The 16,961-nt window shown below is 42.3% G+C and overlaps 2 protein-coding genes across 2 annotated transcripts in view; both read right to left on the reverse strand.

The window, feature by feature from the left end:
* Positions 1–6,396, reverse strand: part of FBLN5 (fibulin 5) — an 82,391-nt gene extending 75,995 nt beyond the window's left edge. Inside the window, exons 1-2 of the mRNA XM_007660520.4 lie at positions 5,942–6,396; positions 2,463–2,517 (exon numbers count right to left, since the gene is read on the reverse strand). Of these exons, the coding sequence (XP_007658710.1) occupies positions 2,463–2,517; positions 5,942–5,958 (72 nt within the window). The 5' untranslated portion in view covers positions 5,959–6,396. The remainder of the gene's footprint in view (positions 1–2,462; positions 2,518–5,941) is intronic.
* Positions 6,397–11,834: 5,438 nt separating this feature from the next.
* Positions 11,835–16,961, reverse strand: part of TRIP11 (thyroid hormone receptor interactor 11) — a 70,649-nt gene continuing 65,522 nt past the window's right edge. The window contains exon 21 of the mRNA XM_007660521.3: positions 11,835–15,912. Coding sequence (XP_007658711.2) covers positions 15,692–15,912 — 221 coding nt within the window. The 3' untranslated portion in view covers positions 11,835–15,691. The remainder of the gene's footprint in view (positions 15,913–16,961) is intronic.

Below are 16,961 nucleotides of genomic sequence, written 5' to 3' on the forward strand. Positions count from 1 at the left end.
GGAGGGCTGGCTCAGAGGTGGGGCAGGGAGGGGCTGGAATGGGCAAGATCCATGCAGCCTGCTGCCTCGGGGCTTTGGGAACACTGGGACCCTACGACAAGCCGCTGCCTGCCCTGGCAGCCAATAAAATGTAATAAAAAATCATGGACAAATGGGCTGGGGAGAACTCATACTTGAGACAAGAAATCTTTCGTGACTCCAGCTCCTTGGGGGAAGGGATCGTGTCTTTGAACATTTTTTTGTACTCTTCCAAAAGTTAAGACAGGGTTCTGCACAGAATAAGTGCTCAGCCAATACTACCAATGGATGTACAGGCCATCACTTGGCTAGAAGGAAACATGATCCAATCTGGAGGATGAATCCCTCAGAGACTGGTGGGTTTCACTTTTTCCCAGAGTTTCCTCTTTCTTAGGTAGCAGACACACTGGAGAGAGTGAAGCCTGAGCCAGAAGTCTCTCAAGATGGCTTATTAATAATATTATGATTATTATTATGATATTTGTTAAGTACTTACTCCCACTCCCTTCTCTGTCGCCCTTGCACTTTCAATCGTATTTATTGAGCACTTACTGTGTGCAGAGCACTGTACTAAGCACTTGAAATGAACTAAGTCCTTGGCTTTGCACCCTTTAATCACCCTCTCCCTCAGCCTCACCTCACTTATGTACATCTCCATAATTTATATATTTATATTAATGCCTGTCTCCTCCTTAGACAGTAAGCTCATTGAGGAAGGGAGTGTGTCTCCCAGTTCTGTCATATTGTATCTTCCAACTGCTTAGTACACAGCTCTGCACACAGAAAGCATTTGATACACTTGATTGATTACTATGTGCCAATCACTGTACTAAGCGTTGGGGTAGATACAAGATAATCAGGTGGGACACAGTATCCCACATGGAGCTCACAGTCTAAATAGGAGAGAGAAGAGATAATGAATCCCTATTTTACAGATGAGATAACTGAGACCCAAAGAAGTTAAGTGACTTAACTAAGGTCACAGAGCAGGCAAGTGGCAGAGGCAGGATTAAAACCCAGATCTTCTGACTCCCAAGCCACTGCTCTCTCCATAAGGCCAAACTGCTTCTCAAAACTTGTTTCCCCTAATGCTGCCCCAGGTCAGAACCACCATAGTCAGGCTCTTCTTACCCTGGATCCCTGCAGCAGAAGACAAATCCAACCGCTGATTTAATGTCCATGGGGTTCAGAGGCCTCTCAACTCTTCTGCTTCTGACCCACTGCTTACACTTATGGCTCCTTACCTGAAACACCCTCCTCCCTCAGCTTTATCAAACTATGTCTTTCCTCTTTCTAAGCCCTTCTAAAAAAAAAGAAAATAATCACCTTTTCCAGGAAGCATTCCCTGATTGATACCCCTACCTTCCCTGTCAGAGCATCACATCAGTTACCTTGTCATCCAAGTACTTATTAATTCTTTTATCTATACTTTGCTTTATTATAATAACCTTGTATTTACTGTATCTAATTTCTCATCTTTTTTGCTAGATCACAAATGCCTCTGGTAGAGTGAAAGATCCTTGAGGACAGAGAGTTGTGTGACCCTGGGCAATTTACTGAACTCTGTGTCTCTGTTTCTTCATCTGTAAAATGGAGACTAATTATCCATTCTTTCTGTCAATTAAAACTATGGGCCCCAAGCAGGGTAGGGACTGTCTGATCTGATTACCCTATATCTAACCCAGTGCTTAGTACATAGTAATTGCTTAACATATACCACAGTTATTATTATTGAACTCTCTCCAGTGCTTAGTAAAGTTCCCCATAAATACTGCTGATTGCTAATTATTTTACATTCAATTAATACCACCATCTCTATTTTTTGAGGACAGTGATAATGTCTTTTACATCTTCTAATTATGTCGAGGCTCTACGTGCTGTAGACAATCAGTATATCTAAAGGATAGTAGTACTGATTCTGTTGCACTACTGACACTCATGTTTTTTTCTGGTGTCTTTCTATGAATGACTAAACGATGTTCAAAGATGCCCAGTGAGGAGGGGAGAGCTGCGTTGTAAGTTCCCTGAGGGTAGGGATTGTGTCTACTAATTCTATTGAACACAGTACTGCTTAGTACAGTGTTCTCCACACAATAGGTGCTCAGTAAATATTACTAACTGACATTGTTCTTTGTAGCAGCCCAGGGTCCAAAGTTGAGGTTGGGGGGCGAAGTGGGGAGGCAGTGAGGAGGAGGATTTCTGTCAATTGTTTAACCAGGAATTTGAAGCTCTGATGTTTCATGTTTGCATCCTAAGCCTAAATGTCAAACACATTTCCTGCCACTCTGATATTCCTGAGTCTCTCATTAACTGGGTTCAAGATCCTACTGCCCTCCTCCCAGGTCTTTGTTCTTAGCCCCAGGCCACACTGCTTTCTCCTCATCCACTCCAAGTTGTAAAATACTTTGGGGAAAGGAATCAAGGCCCCAATTTCCCAGCCTCACCTGTGCATTTCCAGGGTGGGAAAGGCAAAGAGCCAGAATGGAAACAGTCAGTATCCTAGAAGGGGAAGGAAAGGCAAATTGTAAATGTCTGAGGCAGCTGGTCATCACATAACTGGATGGATCAATTACACATCTTTAACACCAATAATCCTACATCCTCCTACTCCCACCTCCTAGGGCAACACTGGACCTGGGAATTGACTTGTTGCAGCTGTGTGTTACTCCGTGACTTCGTGTGACACAGTGGTGACCAAGCCTGGCAAGTTTTCACTGTTAACATTTAGGGAGAGATTTGGGAGAGTAACACCTATGTCCAGAGATGCTGAGTGGCTGTGAGTAAGAATACATGAATAAAAGTGTTTAGCATAATGCCTGGCACATAGAAATCATTTAACAAATATGACTAAGACATATGAAGTGATCAATGGGATGTGTTTGAACTGCTCAGAAGATAGGTGCCTTATTAATTCCAGGTGATAAAACTCTTTTGATTTATCCACCAAGCAGGGATTGTGTATATAGAGTCTCACTGCAGCTGGGGCATACACCTGAATGGGCCTGACAATGCTCCACTCCAGTGGGTGCATGGCATAGTGGATGGAGCACAGGCCTGGGAGTCAGAAGGTCATGGGTTCTAATCCCCACTCTGCCACTTTGCTGTGTGACCTCGGGTAAGTCACTTCACTTCTCTGGGCCTCTGTTAACCCATCTGTAAATGGGGATTGTTGAGTGCTTACTGTGTGTAGAGTACTGTGCTGGGCGCTTGGGAGAGGACAATTTCACAGAGTTGGTTGATAAGTTCCCTGCCCACAACAAGCCCCTTTTTCTTTACAGTGTCATGTTCCATCTTCTCTAATACTCCTGATTTGAAATATATTTATTTGAAAAGGAGAAACTAGCTGAGAGATTTCCTTTAAGTGTATTTTCTCTCTATTCTCTAGACGTAAGCTCATCTCTAGATTGTAAACTCCTTGTACTCTCCCACGTGCTTAGTACAGTGATCTGCACAAAGCAAGCTCTCAATAAATATGATTGATTGAGACTGTGAGCCCCACGGGAGACAGAGATTGTGTCCAACCCCATTTGCTTGTATCCACCCCAGCACTTAGTACAGTGCCTACCATAAAGTGAATGCTTAACAAATACTATATTATTATTATTATTATCAATAAACTACCTGGTGGTGATGGTATCTTGAATCTGAACATATCCAACTTATTTTGATTTGGTCAACTGAGGCAGCATTAGGTGGCTGAGGAAAAAATGGCTTCAAGGACCCAAAGGATCCAGTTTGGTGATCCGTTAGCTTCTCTAGATAATGGCTGGGAGTTGGCACTCTTACATCCTAACCCAGCCTTGCCCTGGGGCTCAGCATCCTATCTTGAGCTTTCCCTTCCCAGTGCCTGAGTGGAGAGCCTCCCAGTAACTCCAGGCAATATGAGAAGCAGCAAGTTGTAATGAACGGAGCATGGGCCTGGGAGTCAGAAGGTCATGTGTTCTAATCCCGGCTCCTCCACTTGTCTGCTGTGTGACCTTGGGCAAGTCATTTCACTTCTCTGGGCCTCAGTTACCTCATCTGTAAAATGAGGATTGAGACTGGGAGCCCCATGTGGGACCAGGGACTGTGTCCAACCCAATCTGCTTGTATCCACCCCAGTGCTTAGTTCAGTGCCTGGCACTAGTAAATACTTAAATACCATAATTACTATTATTGACTGTAAAAGTTAATGGAGCCTATCCATGCGGCCACCTGAAAGGCAAAGTCCCAAGAAAAGATGATGACCAGGATCCAGAGCAAGGCTGGGATTGGGCTCAAGAGCACTAGCTCCCTCTGCCCAATCCCTAAACCAGCACCCTCTGCCCAATCCCTAAACCAGCACCTTCTTCCTATTAGGAAATACACAGAGAAGCCACCCATTGTTTCAGCACTTTAATGAACAAGTTGCCGTGAATCAGTCAGGATCCCTAACATCAGAAGCAGCTTTGGCCTTATAAATCACAGAGCCAAACCCGGTGTTTAGGGGATTCATGACAGCCAGATTCATATCTGGAAAGAGTGACCCAACGATGACCAATTTACTTTCCAGGTTATTATGAATTTCAATGGTTTCCTGTTTCCTCAAGTGCAGCTTGCTGAAAATAGGGTCTCATTATGAGACCCTATTATTCAGGAGGAGATATTCATTCATTCCGTTGTATTTATTAAGTGCTTTCTGTGTGCAAGGCACTGTACTAAGTGCTTTGGAGAGTACAATATAACACAGACAGACATATTCCTGCCCACAGTGAGCTCACAATCTAGAGAGAGCTCACAGTTTATAGGGAGCTCACAGACTAGAGGGATATGAAGAGAAGCCGGTGGTCAAGTCTCTCTAAATCCCACTTTTCCCCCAGACTACTCCCATCTCAGAACAGAGGCTGAGGGCTTGGCTATATAACCATGTTTCCCCCGGGGAGTCAGACCCTAGGAGGCCAGTAAACTTCTGCCAGAGTAACTGAGTTTACTGGCTAATGATGTAAGTGGCCCAGAGTGGAACTGTAAAACTTCTCACGCTCAACCCATCAGTGGCCCCGTTCCCGATGGCAACACAGTATACAGGATGTTGTGCAACCCAGACCCGAGGGAAAGAAACCCAGAAAGCCTGCAGGCTATTCCCCACACCCATTCAGATGGAGGACTTCTCTCCTTCGAAGGGACCCGGGGCATCTGCTCGAGGTGGAGAGGTATTTCTTTCCCTGCCCCAGGACTCGAGCCATTTGGAAGGACAGACAGACAGAACACCGTCCTTGCCGTCTATTGGATCATACTGAGACCACTTGGGCTCACAGCACAAAAACAGGATAACTGATTTCAAAAATCTCCGACATTTATAGGATTCACTACTTGAAAATCTGGTGCGTTATCCACCCAAAATCCTTACACATATAAAAAAAAATTCCTCTCGTTTGGCTTGGTTAGAGAATGACCAAACTGAGGCTTACACAGATTTTTGACTGCTCTCCCCACTTGTCATTGGCTCTATGCTTACAGGTCCCAACACACACACACACTCACTCACCAATCCAGCCCCAGTAAGTTAAGCAAGGCATGTTGACTTGTCCAGCCAACACACACACACACACACAATTAATTTCAGCAGGGACAGTTGATGAGCTTCAGCTTTGTTTCTCCAATTAATGGAGTCTGCAAAGATGCTGTGCCTTTTACAAAAGCCACACCTGGGCCTGAGCTCTGGGTTCCCCCACCCACGTTGGATGTGGTGGCTTCTACACTGTCTGATACTCAGAAAAGAACTTCAAGCTGGAAATGACTGGGCAGCAGCTTTTTATAATTAACAAGTTCCCTGCATCCCTAGTAAAGCCCTTTTCCCGTGAGCTGACCGAGACAGAATCCTAGCCCCAGACATTTTCCACACACAAGGGAGCTATACCGCGGATATCCAACTGGTAAAGAAAGACATTCCGTGAGGAGAACGTACCTCTTTAATCCTTGCATGTCCAAGACGTGTGAGGCGGGGAAAAAAAATAATAAAAAGCTGCGATTGCTGTATTATCCAAAGAAAGTTCCTGAACCTCAGCCTGCTGCTAGAGCTTCACGTCCCTCGATTATTTATATTCCAGATAATGAAATGGCCAGCGATAGAGAGGACAGTGAGAGTCTGATCCTCCTCAGGCACTGGAGAGAGTACAGAGAAAGCACCTGGTTTTGCTTAGTCCTCTTCAGTAATTCAGCATTAAACCAATTGGAGGAGGAATGTTAAAAATGAACACTTCATTTTCTAAGTATGTTAAACAATGCAAATCGGGGCCTCAGTCTGGAGACAGCTGGTTCAGATTACAGAACTCACCAACTGGCTAGACTCCTCACAACAATCTTGGGGAGCCTGCCAGGATGAACTGCTCTGGGGCTTCAAGGGAAAACCTCTGCCGCCGCCGCTGCACTCTGACAAGAAAATGCACTTCCCCGCAGACGGCATCCATGCCGGAGGTGATTGGCTACCAAGTGCACAGAGAGGGTGGGGTCGAGAGGGCCGCCTTGACCCTTTAGGTCCCTTCAGCGCTAGAAGGCACCAGAATCATTTGCCAGGCAGGGGCTGGGCTGGGGCGAAGGCAGGCCGAGAGACTGGAGTCCTGCGTTATTTCATGCTTTTGGCATACTGGTGAAAGTTATTAGCCTCTAGGAGATGAACGACTTGAATTCATGACAATTATAGTTCTGGACACTACAGAACAACTGATGTGTTGGAAACACAAACATGAATTAGTCAGAAGAGGAGGAGCAAGTGGATAGATCCAGGTTCTAACACTAGCCCCTGATCAGAGCAGTGTTGCCGGGGAGGAGGGGTTGGGAATTCATGGTGACCAACTCCTAACTAGAGCTTCTGCCTAGAAGTGGCAGAAACACCTGGCCTTCTCTCTTCTCCCCATCTCCTTCCCTTATACCATCCTGGCTTGGATTGTGGTGTTTTCTGGCAGTGTCACTGGTAATAGAGGGAGTTGCTATCGGTCAATCAAGTGCATACATCGAGCACTTACTGTGTGTAGAGCACTGTACTAAGCAGTTGGGAGAGTACACTCTAACAGAGTTAGTGGGTGTGTTCCCTTCCCACCACAAGCTCACAGTCTAGAGGGACTGGACTAGACTGGAAGCTCCTGGACGGCAGGATCGTGTCCACCAACTCCCTTGTACTGCCCTCTCCCAATCTCTCAGTACAGTGCTCTACACACAGTAAGTGCTCACTAAGTATTTTCGATTGATTCAATGAGGATGCTAATCAATCGATGGTATTTATAAAGTGCTTACTATGTGCAGACTACTGTACTAAGCACTTAGAGTACACTACCCCAGGATTAGCAGACATGTTCCCTTCCCATAACAAGTTTACAGTCTAGAGGCCAAGGTACGATGAGAAGAGAAAGGGCAGGAAACGTGGACATAGGAGAGTGGGGTGTTTAGTACGGAAATGGACAATGTGCAGTGCGGTCCCTGGGGAAGCCCTGCTTCCACAATCCCCTTCCATTGATTCAGGGCCTTTATTTGAAACACTCTAAGGGCTTCACGTATTTGTTGCTGAATTGTACTTTCCAAGCACTCAGTACAGTGGTCTGCACAGTAAGCACTCAATAAATGATTGAATGAATGAATGGGGGCCCCATCTCCTCCAGGTATGGCAGATGTTAATAGTAAATAATGATAATAATAATTGTGATATTTGTTAAGTACTTCCTATGTGCCAGGCACCATACTAACCGCTGGGGTGGATACGAGCAAATCAGGTTGGACATAGTCCCTGTTCCACATGGAGGTCACATCTTAATCTCCATTTTACCGATGAGGGAACTGAGGCACAGAGAAGAGAAGTAACTGACCCAAGGCCACACAGCAGACGAATGGCAGAATCGGGATTATTATTATTAATAATGGTAATAATAATAATAATGGTATTTGTTAAGCATTTACTATGTGCCACGCACTGTTCTAAGCGCTGGGGTAGATACAAGGTAAACAGGTTGTCCCATGTGGGGCTTACAGTCTTAATCCTCATTTTACAGATGAGGTAACTGAGACAAAAAGACGTTAAATGGCTTGTCCAAGGTCACACAGCAGACAAGTGGCAGAGCCGGGATTAGAACCCATGTCCTCTGACTCCTAAACCTGTGCTCTTTCCACTATGCCAGGCTGCTTCCCCAGATAAAGCATGAGTCACTGATTGTTCCAGGGCCCACAACTGGTCAAGAGCAGCACAAGGTTTGGATCCTACACATCAGCAGCACAACCCAACAGCACAGCCAAAAGAACTACTTTAGGCTGAGAGAAGGTTTTGTAAAAGCTACATTAAAAAAATTTCAATTTTTTTCACATTTAATGAACTGAGGATGTTCCTACAATAATAACAATAATTCTGGTATTTATGAAATGCTTATGTGCACCAGGCACTGTACTAAGCACTGGGGTGGATACAAGCCAACAGGTTGGACACAGTCTCTGTCCCATGTGCGGCTCACAGTTTCAATCCTCATTTTACAGATGAGGTAACAGGCCCACAGAAGTTAAGTGACTTGTCCAAGGCCACGCAGCAGACAAGTGGCAGAGCTGGGATTAGAACTCATGTGTTTCTATGTAAATACTTAGTGGGCAGAAACCAAGTCTTTGTGTGCCCCAGGGAATCTGTGTGGTTGATTAAAAATAAGGAACGTATCACAGATGAAAAGTAGTTATTTCTTCAATGGAAGAGAGAATGATGGCCTATCCAGGTCGAGCGATGGTTAAAAATCGTCTAGTCTTTTCTCCCTTCCTGAGCATTTTGCAATTGAAGACCCTTAAACAACAAAGCCACCCTCACGTTACATTTAGAACCATACACTAACGTGGAGACCAATGGTCTTAAAATGAGTGGAGGGTACACAGAATCTTTCTTCGTGACTTGTAGAGGGTTGCGAACTTTGTGGCTCTGAGTGATGTAGCCTCTGGAATATTCCTCAGGACTCTTCCCTGCAGACAGTAATTGAACTATTCATGGAACTGTTGTTTCTACTGATTCGTTGTTGCCTTGCTGAATTTGCCCCACAATTACTTTCCTGTATCTGTAGCCTTCCCCACACCCCCATGTTAAATAGACTGTGAGGCCCTCCTAAGCAAAAGGGGCTGGAGGAATCAATGTAATTCTTCCCCCAATTAATTCCATGCTTCACACATGACTACAACTACTAAAGGATTCAAAGAACTGTTTGTTATTTAAATTTCTCAAAAGCCTGAGGTCATAACTAACACTGTATGTGTCTTGGGAATGATTTGTACACACTCCATTAGTGTTTAGACAAGAAACATATTTTACCTTTGCTCTATATAAAATCCTGTAGAAATCTCTTCGCCAATGGGGATACTTCATGTTAACTGGTGATATATCAAATTTTTTTTAATAGAGCAACAACAAAAACCAAACCCCAAAAGGAATTCTTTTGCTTTTCTTTTTCATGCATCAGTTCAGCATACTGTCATAGAAAGATAGCATGTCTTTCCCTTTGGAAAATATTTTTAAATGTAACAGCATTTGCAAAAAGGTTAAAAAGAACTTGAAAATTCTCAGTGGTTATTCATGGAAGAGTGATGGTTAGAGAAGCAGTGTGGCTTAGTGGCTAGAGCCCGGGTTTAGAAGTAGGAGGTTGTGGGTTTTAATCCCGGGCACCACCACTTGTGACTTTGGGCAAGTCACTTCTCTGGGCCTCAGTTACCTCATCTGTAAAATGGGGATTAAGCCTGTGAGCCCCACGTGGGACAACCTGATAACTTGTATCCACCCCAGCGCTTAGAAAAGTGCTTGGCACATAGTAAGCGCTTAACAAACACCACAATTATTATTATTCCCTGTACATTCCAAATAAGTGCTTGGAATTTTATAGAAAAGACTGATAAATCTCCCATTTCTAACAAAAAGATCAAGTAGGATATCAAGGGGCTTAGAAACTGTCTTTAAAATATTTTTACTCCAAAACTTGCCAGGTAATAGCAGACATTTTTAAGACACTAAAAGACTATATTTTATGGTTAGAAACAATTCAATTCCTGATTTCAATCCAATTTGATTAATTTGTGTAAACAGCTCCAAAGTTTTCAAGTTGGGCAAGTCACTTGAATTCTCTGTGCTTCAGTACCGCATCTGTAAAATGGGGATTAAAACTGTGAGCCCCACATGGGACAACCCGATTACCCTGTATCTGCTCCACTGCTTAGAACAGTGCTTGGCACATAGTAAGCGCTTAACAAATCCCATTATAGAGAAGCAGCATGGCTCAGTGGAAAGAGCACGGGCTTGGGAGTCAGAGCTCATGGGTTCGAATCCCTGCTCTGCCATTTGTCAGCTGTGTGACTATGGGCAAGTCACTTCACTTCTCTGTGCCTCAGGTACCTCATCTGTCAAATGGGGATTAAGACTGTGAGCCTCATGTGGGACAACCTGATTACCCTGAATCTAACCCAGCGCTTAGAATAGTGCACTGCCCATAGTAAGCGCTTAATAAATACCATTATTATTATTACCATTGATTGATGGGGAGCAGGACTCCCAAGACTATTCCCTCCCAGCACTAATGTGCTGCTGCTTTTTTTCTTCCTGTTGCATTGAATTGTTTTCACTGTTTGCTCATTTCTTTCTTTCCCTGAATGCCTGTCCTCTCCCTATTCTTCAGGTGAAGGGTCCTTTGTGGATTAGAGATGGCGATTCAATATTCTTCTGCCTCCCCTCAGCCTTAACTCAGTGCGTCATATAAAGTGCTTAACAAATGTCAGAAATTATAAAAAGCACAACTTTTATGTTTGTTTCATTTCTGTCCTTCACAAAATAGGTTGAGAGCACAGCTCATCAGGGTAATTCCCAAACCTAGAGGAGGGGTGTGGAGAGAGAGTAAATGATTTGTCCAAGATCACTCAATAGCTCTGGAGCATAGCTGGGCTTATACCCCCAGGTCCTCTACCTCCCAGACACATGCACTTTCCACTACACCCTACAGGGCACTGTACTCCACAGGCACTCCAAAAACTCGCTCAGTTCTGCTACCGAATGCTTTCATTACGCAGTTTGGCTAGAAAGCAATGGTAGAATGAGGGAACATTCTTTCAACAACACGTGACTGTCTGGATACAGTGAAATACAATACTGAAATGTATATTTTTTTTTAACGATACTTGTTAAATTCTTACTGTGTGCCAGGGACTGAACTAAGAGCTGGGGTAGGTACAAGCTAAACAGGCTGGACAGTCCTTGTTCCACATGGGGCTCAAGGTCTTAATCACCATTTTACAGATGTGTTAACTGAGGCACAGAGAAGTTAAGTGACGTGTCCAAGGTCACCCAGCAGACAAGTGGTGGAGCAGGGATTAGAACCCACGTGCTCTGACTCCTAGGCCGGTACTCTTTCCACTAGGCTATGCTGCTTCCCCTAAGCGCTGTGGCTTACAACAGATCAGAGGTAATACAAACCCAAGTTTTCCTAAATGTCTGGCTCTGCAGGAATGCAACCCCCACATTATAGAACTGGGTGATGTATTTAAGAGCTTTTAAGGATTCTGTACTTCACTAGCATTAGGCAAATGTCGTAGAGCCACAGTTCCTAGAACCACCCTGTTCCCCATCACACTGAAAAAAAAACAAAAAACAAAAGCAGAAAACAGTCTCTTCCATTCATTCACTTGATCATATGTTGAACCAATACCAGAAAAATCCATGCTTATAAAATAATTCAACACAAGAAATTTGATGCTCAAATGTAAACTTGTGGGAGTTGGGTACAGTAGTCTCTCAATATTTTAATGTCTCTGTTCCTGTAAATAACATGTGCAAGTCATTTTCCCCCTTTAAAGAAAAAGCCAGCAGCTGTTCACTAATTTTTTATTGTGCATCAGGCACTGCCAAGTTACATGTATCACTTTATATGGAACGTTTTGGACTTGCAGTACTCCAGAGAAATTCTGAAATATTTAAGTTTGTGGCAATAACACAAAAAAATTATTTTATTTTGAGTTATTAATTTCCTGGTTCAGGATAAACACTTAATTCTCACAAAGCTAAAAAGAATTTTCCTGTATTAAAGCAAAACAATCATACCGTAAAGACTGACAGACGAGCTAAAATGCCGGAATATTAAAAGTATAGTTTATTTTCCCACAGGAATATATAGCTTAACTGCTAGCTTATTTGATATTTAAAAACTACCGCCCAAAGATTCAGCTGGGTGAAAGACCTCTTAAATACTAGTATAAGAAAGACCTCATTAACTACTCTTTGCTAAATACAATTCTTAAGTCTTAAGCTTGGCTCAAAAAAAGCATTTGCTAAATAATTCTAACAACTCCTCCCCACAATGCAGGCCTACTTCTTCAGCTGATTTGACAGTTATTTCTCCTCTTAGGCAAAATTCCCCTTTAAAAAGCTTTAAATTAGGAAATGTCAAATTATATTACGGCTTGTTACTGCTTAACCATTTCCCCACCTCACATATTAATAATGTGTCACAAGATGGAAATTAAAACTACAGTATATGATCCATGACTATATTTTTTAAAAATCTGGCCATGTGAAGAATCCTTTAGAACCCTGATAAATACAAACAAGTTGTGAAAAATTGTGAGAACGACAGAACTCAATCCCCAAATCCCAGTAAGTTTCCAAAATAGAGAAAGCAGATAAAACATCTAGGAGTTAAGCAGGATTAGGAATGGAGAACTGAATAATTACCCAATGATTTGCTCCGCAGAGACAGCACAAAGTAATTCAGGGACAAAGCAGAATTTTAAGACTGGAAGTATCAGCCTTCGGACTGGTCTTCCTGGAGCAAATCAACCATTCCTTCTTCCACCTGGGCTGTACAAGTCTCACCTTTGTCTACTAAGCCCACTTGTTGGAAGAATCCAACCTCTGACACCATTTTAAAACATCTGTACAACAATCTGTATCTGTGGTGTACCAAGATGGTGACGGCCAAACCGTTTGATACTAAGTGTATCAAACACTTACATGGAAGAAATAAACACTTAAATCCTGAGAGCTCCATTCTACCCCTGCTCTGAAAATGTTTCAATTTGATCCTGTAGGACAGCAGAGGGCAAAGATGAAACAAGCCTCAGATACTTCTAAGGTACATTTTCAAAAACAGTGTCCTTAGCCATCCCTATGAAACTGAACTTATATATCCTTTAAGATAAAGGAGAGTGGGGCCTGGAGACCAATTTGGACACACTGTAGCCCCTAGTGAGATGAGTAACGTGCATTGTCATGTAGTTAATTATGATCCTGTAAAACACACAATGAAGCAATGGGCTCAACACCAACTTACTGGGTATCTTCAGTTAAATAAAAATTAAAATAAACCCCTCAATTACTAAATGTGTTAGGTGCCTACCATGTGCTTTACCAAGTGTTAGAAGAGACACAAGATAACCAGGTTGGACACAGTCCCTGCCTTCCATGGGGGTCAAAACCTAAGCAGATGGGGAAAAACTTTCTGAAATGAAGGAATCTGTCAAAATGTTATCAGTCATTCTGCTCAAAAGACAACTCACACATACTCCTTTGTAATGGTAATGCACTTACAATGATTTATAGATTTAACAATGAAGTAACATTTTTGCATTTTCTCCATCTTCAAAATAAATGTGACATTTCGTTACTTGACACAAATGTCAACTACTTTTATTGCACAGATACCACAGAATGTAGTTTTAGGAAAAGCTATTTCAGCTGCTGCCCAGAAACGGCACTTCAATGAGTATATTAAACATTTTTAGCATTCTTAGCTATCTTCACCAGAAGCACTGAAAAGGACAAAGAAGAAGAAATGAAGAAACTGAGGAAATTAAAAATAAATTTTATAATGTTGCTTCTTTGGTATTTCATCAAAGATGTACAATGTACTTCTGAAAACCAAATTTCAAGACTGGAAGAACACATTCATTTTTACTCAAAACACAAGAGGCATTTTCATACCAGGAGAGAGACAACACTTAGTGACTGCAAAAAATACAACTAAACGAACACTAACTTCATTTTCAATTTCGCCGACCTATTTCGACCTCATAGAATCATAAATGCTCTGGTATGATAAAAACCCAAACTTTTCTCACAACAGATGAAGACATTTGTTCAAGAAATTTTGCCAGAAAAAAATTAAATCGAAGGATTCTGCCCTTTAATTTCAACAAATAAATAATCGAAACAGAGATTTGCTACATTTACTCTTTTGACAGGGTCCATAAACTCGTGCTTAGAGGATTCATTTTAAATAAATCCTGCAACTGTAAGACTTTTAAAGGGAAACACTAATGGACAAAAAGCTAGGAGGAAAGTTTGGCAGTTCTAATATAGAACTTGAATGACAACTTCCTTTAACACTGACTACTCTAGGAATGGGAATATAAACAAGTTAGATAACTAACATTTTAAGACGAAGCAGCATTGTCCCATATTAAGTCATTTTCCAGGAAGGCAACTTTTACTTATCAAATACTTCCAGCTGGCCTCATACATTATAAAGTGTTCAATTCACTTCGGCAAATTTACAAACAGTCAGCTTTGGCGCTGGGATTCGCCAGGTTTATTTACATATTTGGATTAAGTATTTTTCCTGTTTAATTTCTATACATATGCTTACTCTTTTGAACTATATTCAAATCTACAAAATTTTCCAAGAAAAGTCTTTTCAAATGTACATCTTAAACTACTTCACTACAAATATGAACATCCTGTTAATTATATTCCTGGTCACGATTATTTGACAATTTTATGAAGATTTTGTATAAAGTGAAAGAAACCTTGAAGCTTCATTTTCAAACTCCTTGGTGCTGGTAGTTTGATTATTTCACTGCCCAAAATGGCCATTACATTGGGAAAATTTAACTCAGATCACTGTGCCTCAAAATGGCCCTCTAAAGAGAAAGAGGCTGGAACCAAGTAACTTGAAACTAAAATATCCTCCCAATTCACTTTTACACAACTACTAAATTAGGTATTTGGAGTTGTTACCTTCAGGAATTGCAAAACAGACACCTAACTGCCTCAGTATTTTAAAAATGTGATCACAATGAGACAGCAAACACAATTCTAGATTTTTGATTGGAAAGGGCTTCCAAGAAGTCCCTGATTTGAAATGGTGGATCTGGACAGGCTCCAATGTCAATAATGGCTCTTGCCCTTGGGCAGGACAGCCCCTGCCATCTTGAAGTACAAATTTCTAGTTGTTCTGGAATCTGGAAAAGAAAAAAATCACTAACAGAGTTCTCTACTATAGGTGAATTCCCCCAAATGCTCCTGCAACCCGGTAGGGCTAATTTTTGTAAGAAGAAAGCATTTTCATCTTTGTTTGCCTTGCTTATATGAAGTCTTTAAAGCAAGTTAGAACATGCTTTGGATGGGTTTTTCTGAACTACCAAAGGGGAGACCAAAGATGGCCATTTAAGATTTCTGAACTCTGGCCTTGAGTACTTCTTTCAATGAAAGCAAGCCAAATCAAACTCCTCCAGGTTCGAAGAGCTTTCAAATTCATGGAGGGGCAAAGGACACATTTACGTGGAGTGTACCGACTCCTGTGATTTTTCAGAATTCAAATGACTGAAAACACGTGTACCGCTGACAATGAGTACATGACTTCTCTCAAAAGGCCTCTTTGTGGCAGGTAATATATAAATAGTGTTTATGTTTCCTTAAAGTGCTATATCTCGAATCTGGATCCAGCCTCATCTATTGCTTTAAGAGGTCTTTGAGCACAGCGCCAGCACTATTGTCAGGTAACACTGGCAGAGGTGTAAACGTTGGCAGAGCGTCCGAAATCGGTTTCATAAGCAGATGCCCAGATCCACCCGCTCCAAGCACAGCTGGAGTGATGAGAGGCACAGCTGCTGAACGGGGTGCCAAGAATGGATTCACATCTGGTCTTCTACTGGATCCGGGTCCTGTGGTGTCTGCGTTAGAGAATGTGGGTTTTATGATTAGAAAGAGTTAGATTTTTCTCAAAGTGTTTTACCACAAAATATCTTCTCTATCTCAATGCAACAAGACCGAACCATTAGACACATAATTTCAAATGCATTAAGATGACTCAATTTAATCTGCATAAATAAGGAGAAGGAGGAACTGGTCAGAAGACTGGAACGACCAAAACGTGCATTTACTCAGACATATTGTTTCAGCCTTTTAAAAAGGTGAGCAATTCAGATTTTCCCTTCAGGAAATATTGGGTTTGAGCTTTTAAGTTCAATGTTGCCAGCCTCAGCTTTAGCTGATGCAGAGCCAGGGGCCATTTTTGCTTTATGTTAACTGTTAAACTGTTGCTTTTTGTTAACAGAAGAGTGCTTGTTTCTTGACTTTCAAAGGAAAGCTGCACAGTTCCTTTAAACACTTAAAAAAAAAAAGCCTCACTTAAATCATGGCTAGACAGGGTTTAAACACACGATGGTGTAGGTCTACTGCATATTACAGTGTAGCCATGTACCCACAAGGCATGTGGGCCTCCTCACCACCACCCCTGCCCCCTTTTCTATGGTATTTGTTAAGCGTTTACTATGTTCCAGGAACTGTACTAATTAGGTACCAGCCAATCAGGTTGGACACAGTCCATGTCCCAGATAGGGTTTACGGTTTTAATCCCCATTTTATAGATGAGGTACCTGAAGCCCAGAGAAGTTAACTGACTTGCCCAAGGTCATACAGCAGATAAGTGGTGGAGCCAGGATTAAAACCCAGGTCCACATGACTCTCTGGCCTGTGCTCTATCCACTAGGCCACGCTGCTTCTCCGGAGGTTTAATACCCCCCTTTCAAGTCCCTTCAGTTCCCAATCCTGGCAGATTTTGGCAACCCTTTGAGTCCAGACCACTTTTAAACATGGCACCGCATGCTTGGGTGCTTGTAGGACTACACATTTTTGGAATCCAATTTTAAATGGGTTTGTGCACCTGCAGCAGGGAAGATACCCCAGAGTGTCTCCCTGCTGGCCAGAAATGATTTGGAAG

The sequence above is a fragment of the Ornithorhynchus anatinus genome, chromosome 1 (assembly GCF_004115215.2).
Source record: "Ornithorhynchus anatinus isolate Pmale09 chromosome 1, mOrnAna1.pri.v4, whole genome shotgun sequence".
NCBI classification, from domain to species: domain Eukaryota; kingdom Metazoa; phylum Chordata; class Mammalia; order Monotremata; family Ornithorhynchidae; genus Ornithorhynchus; species Ornithorhynchus anatinus.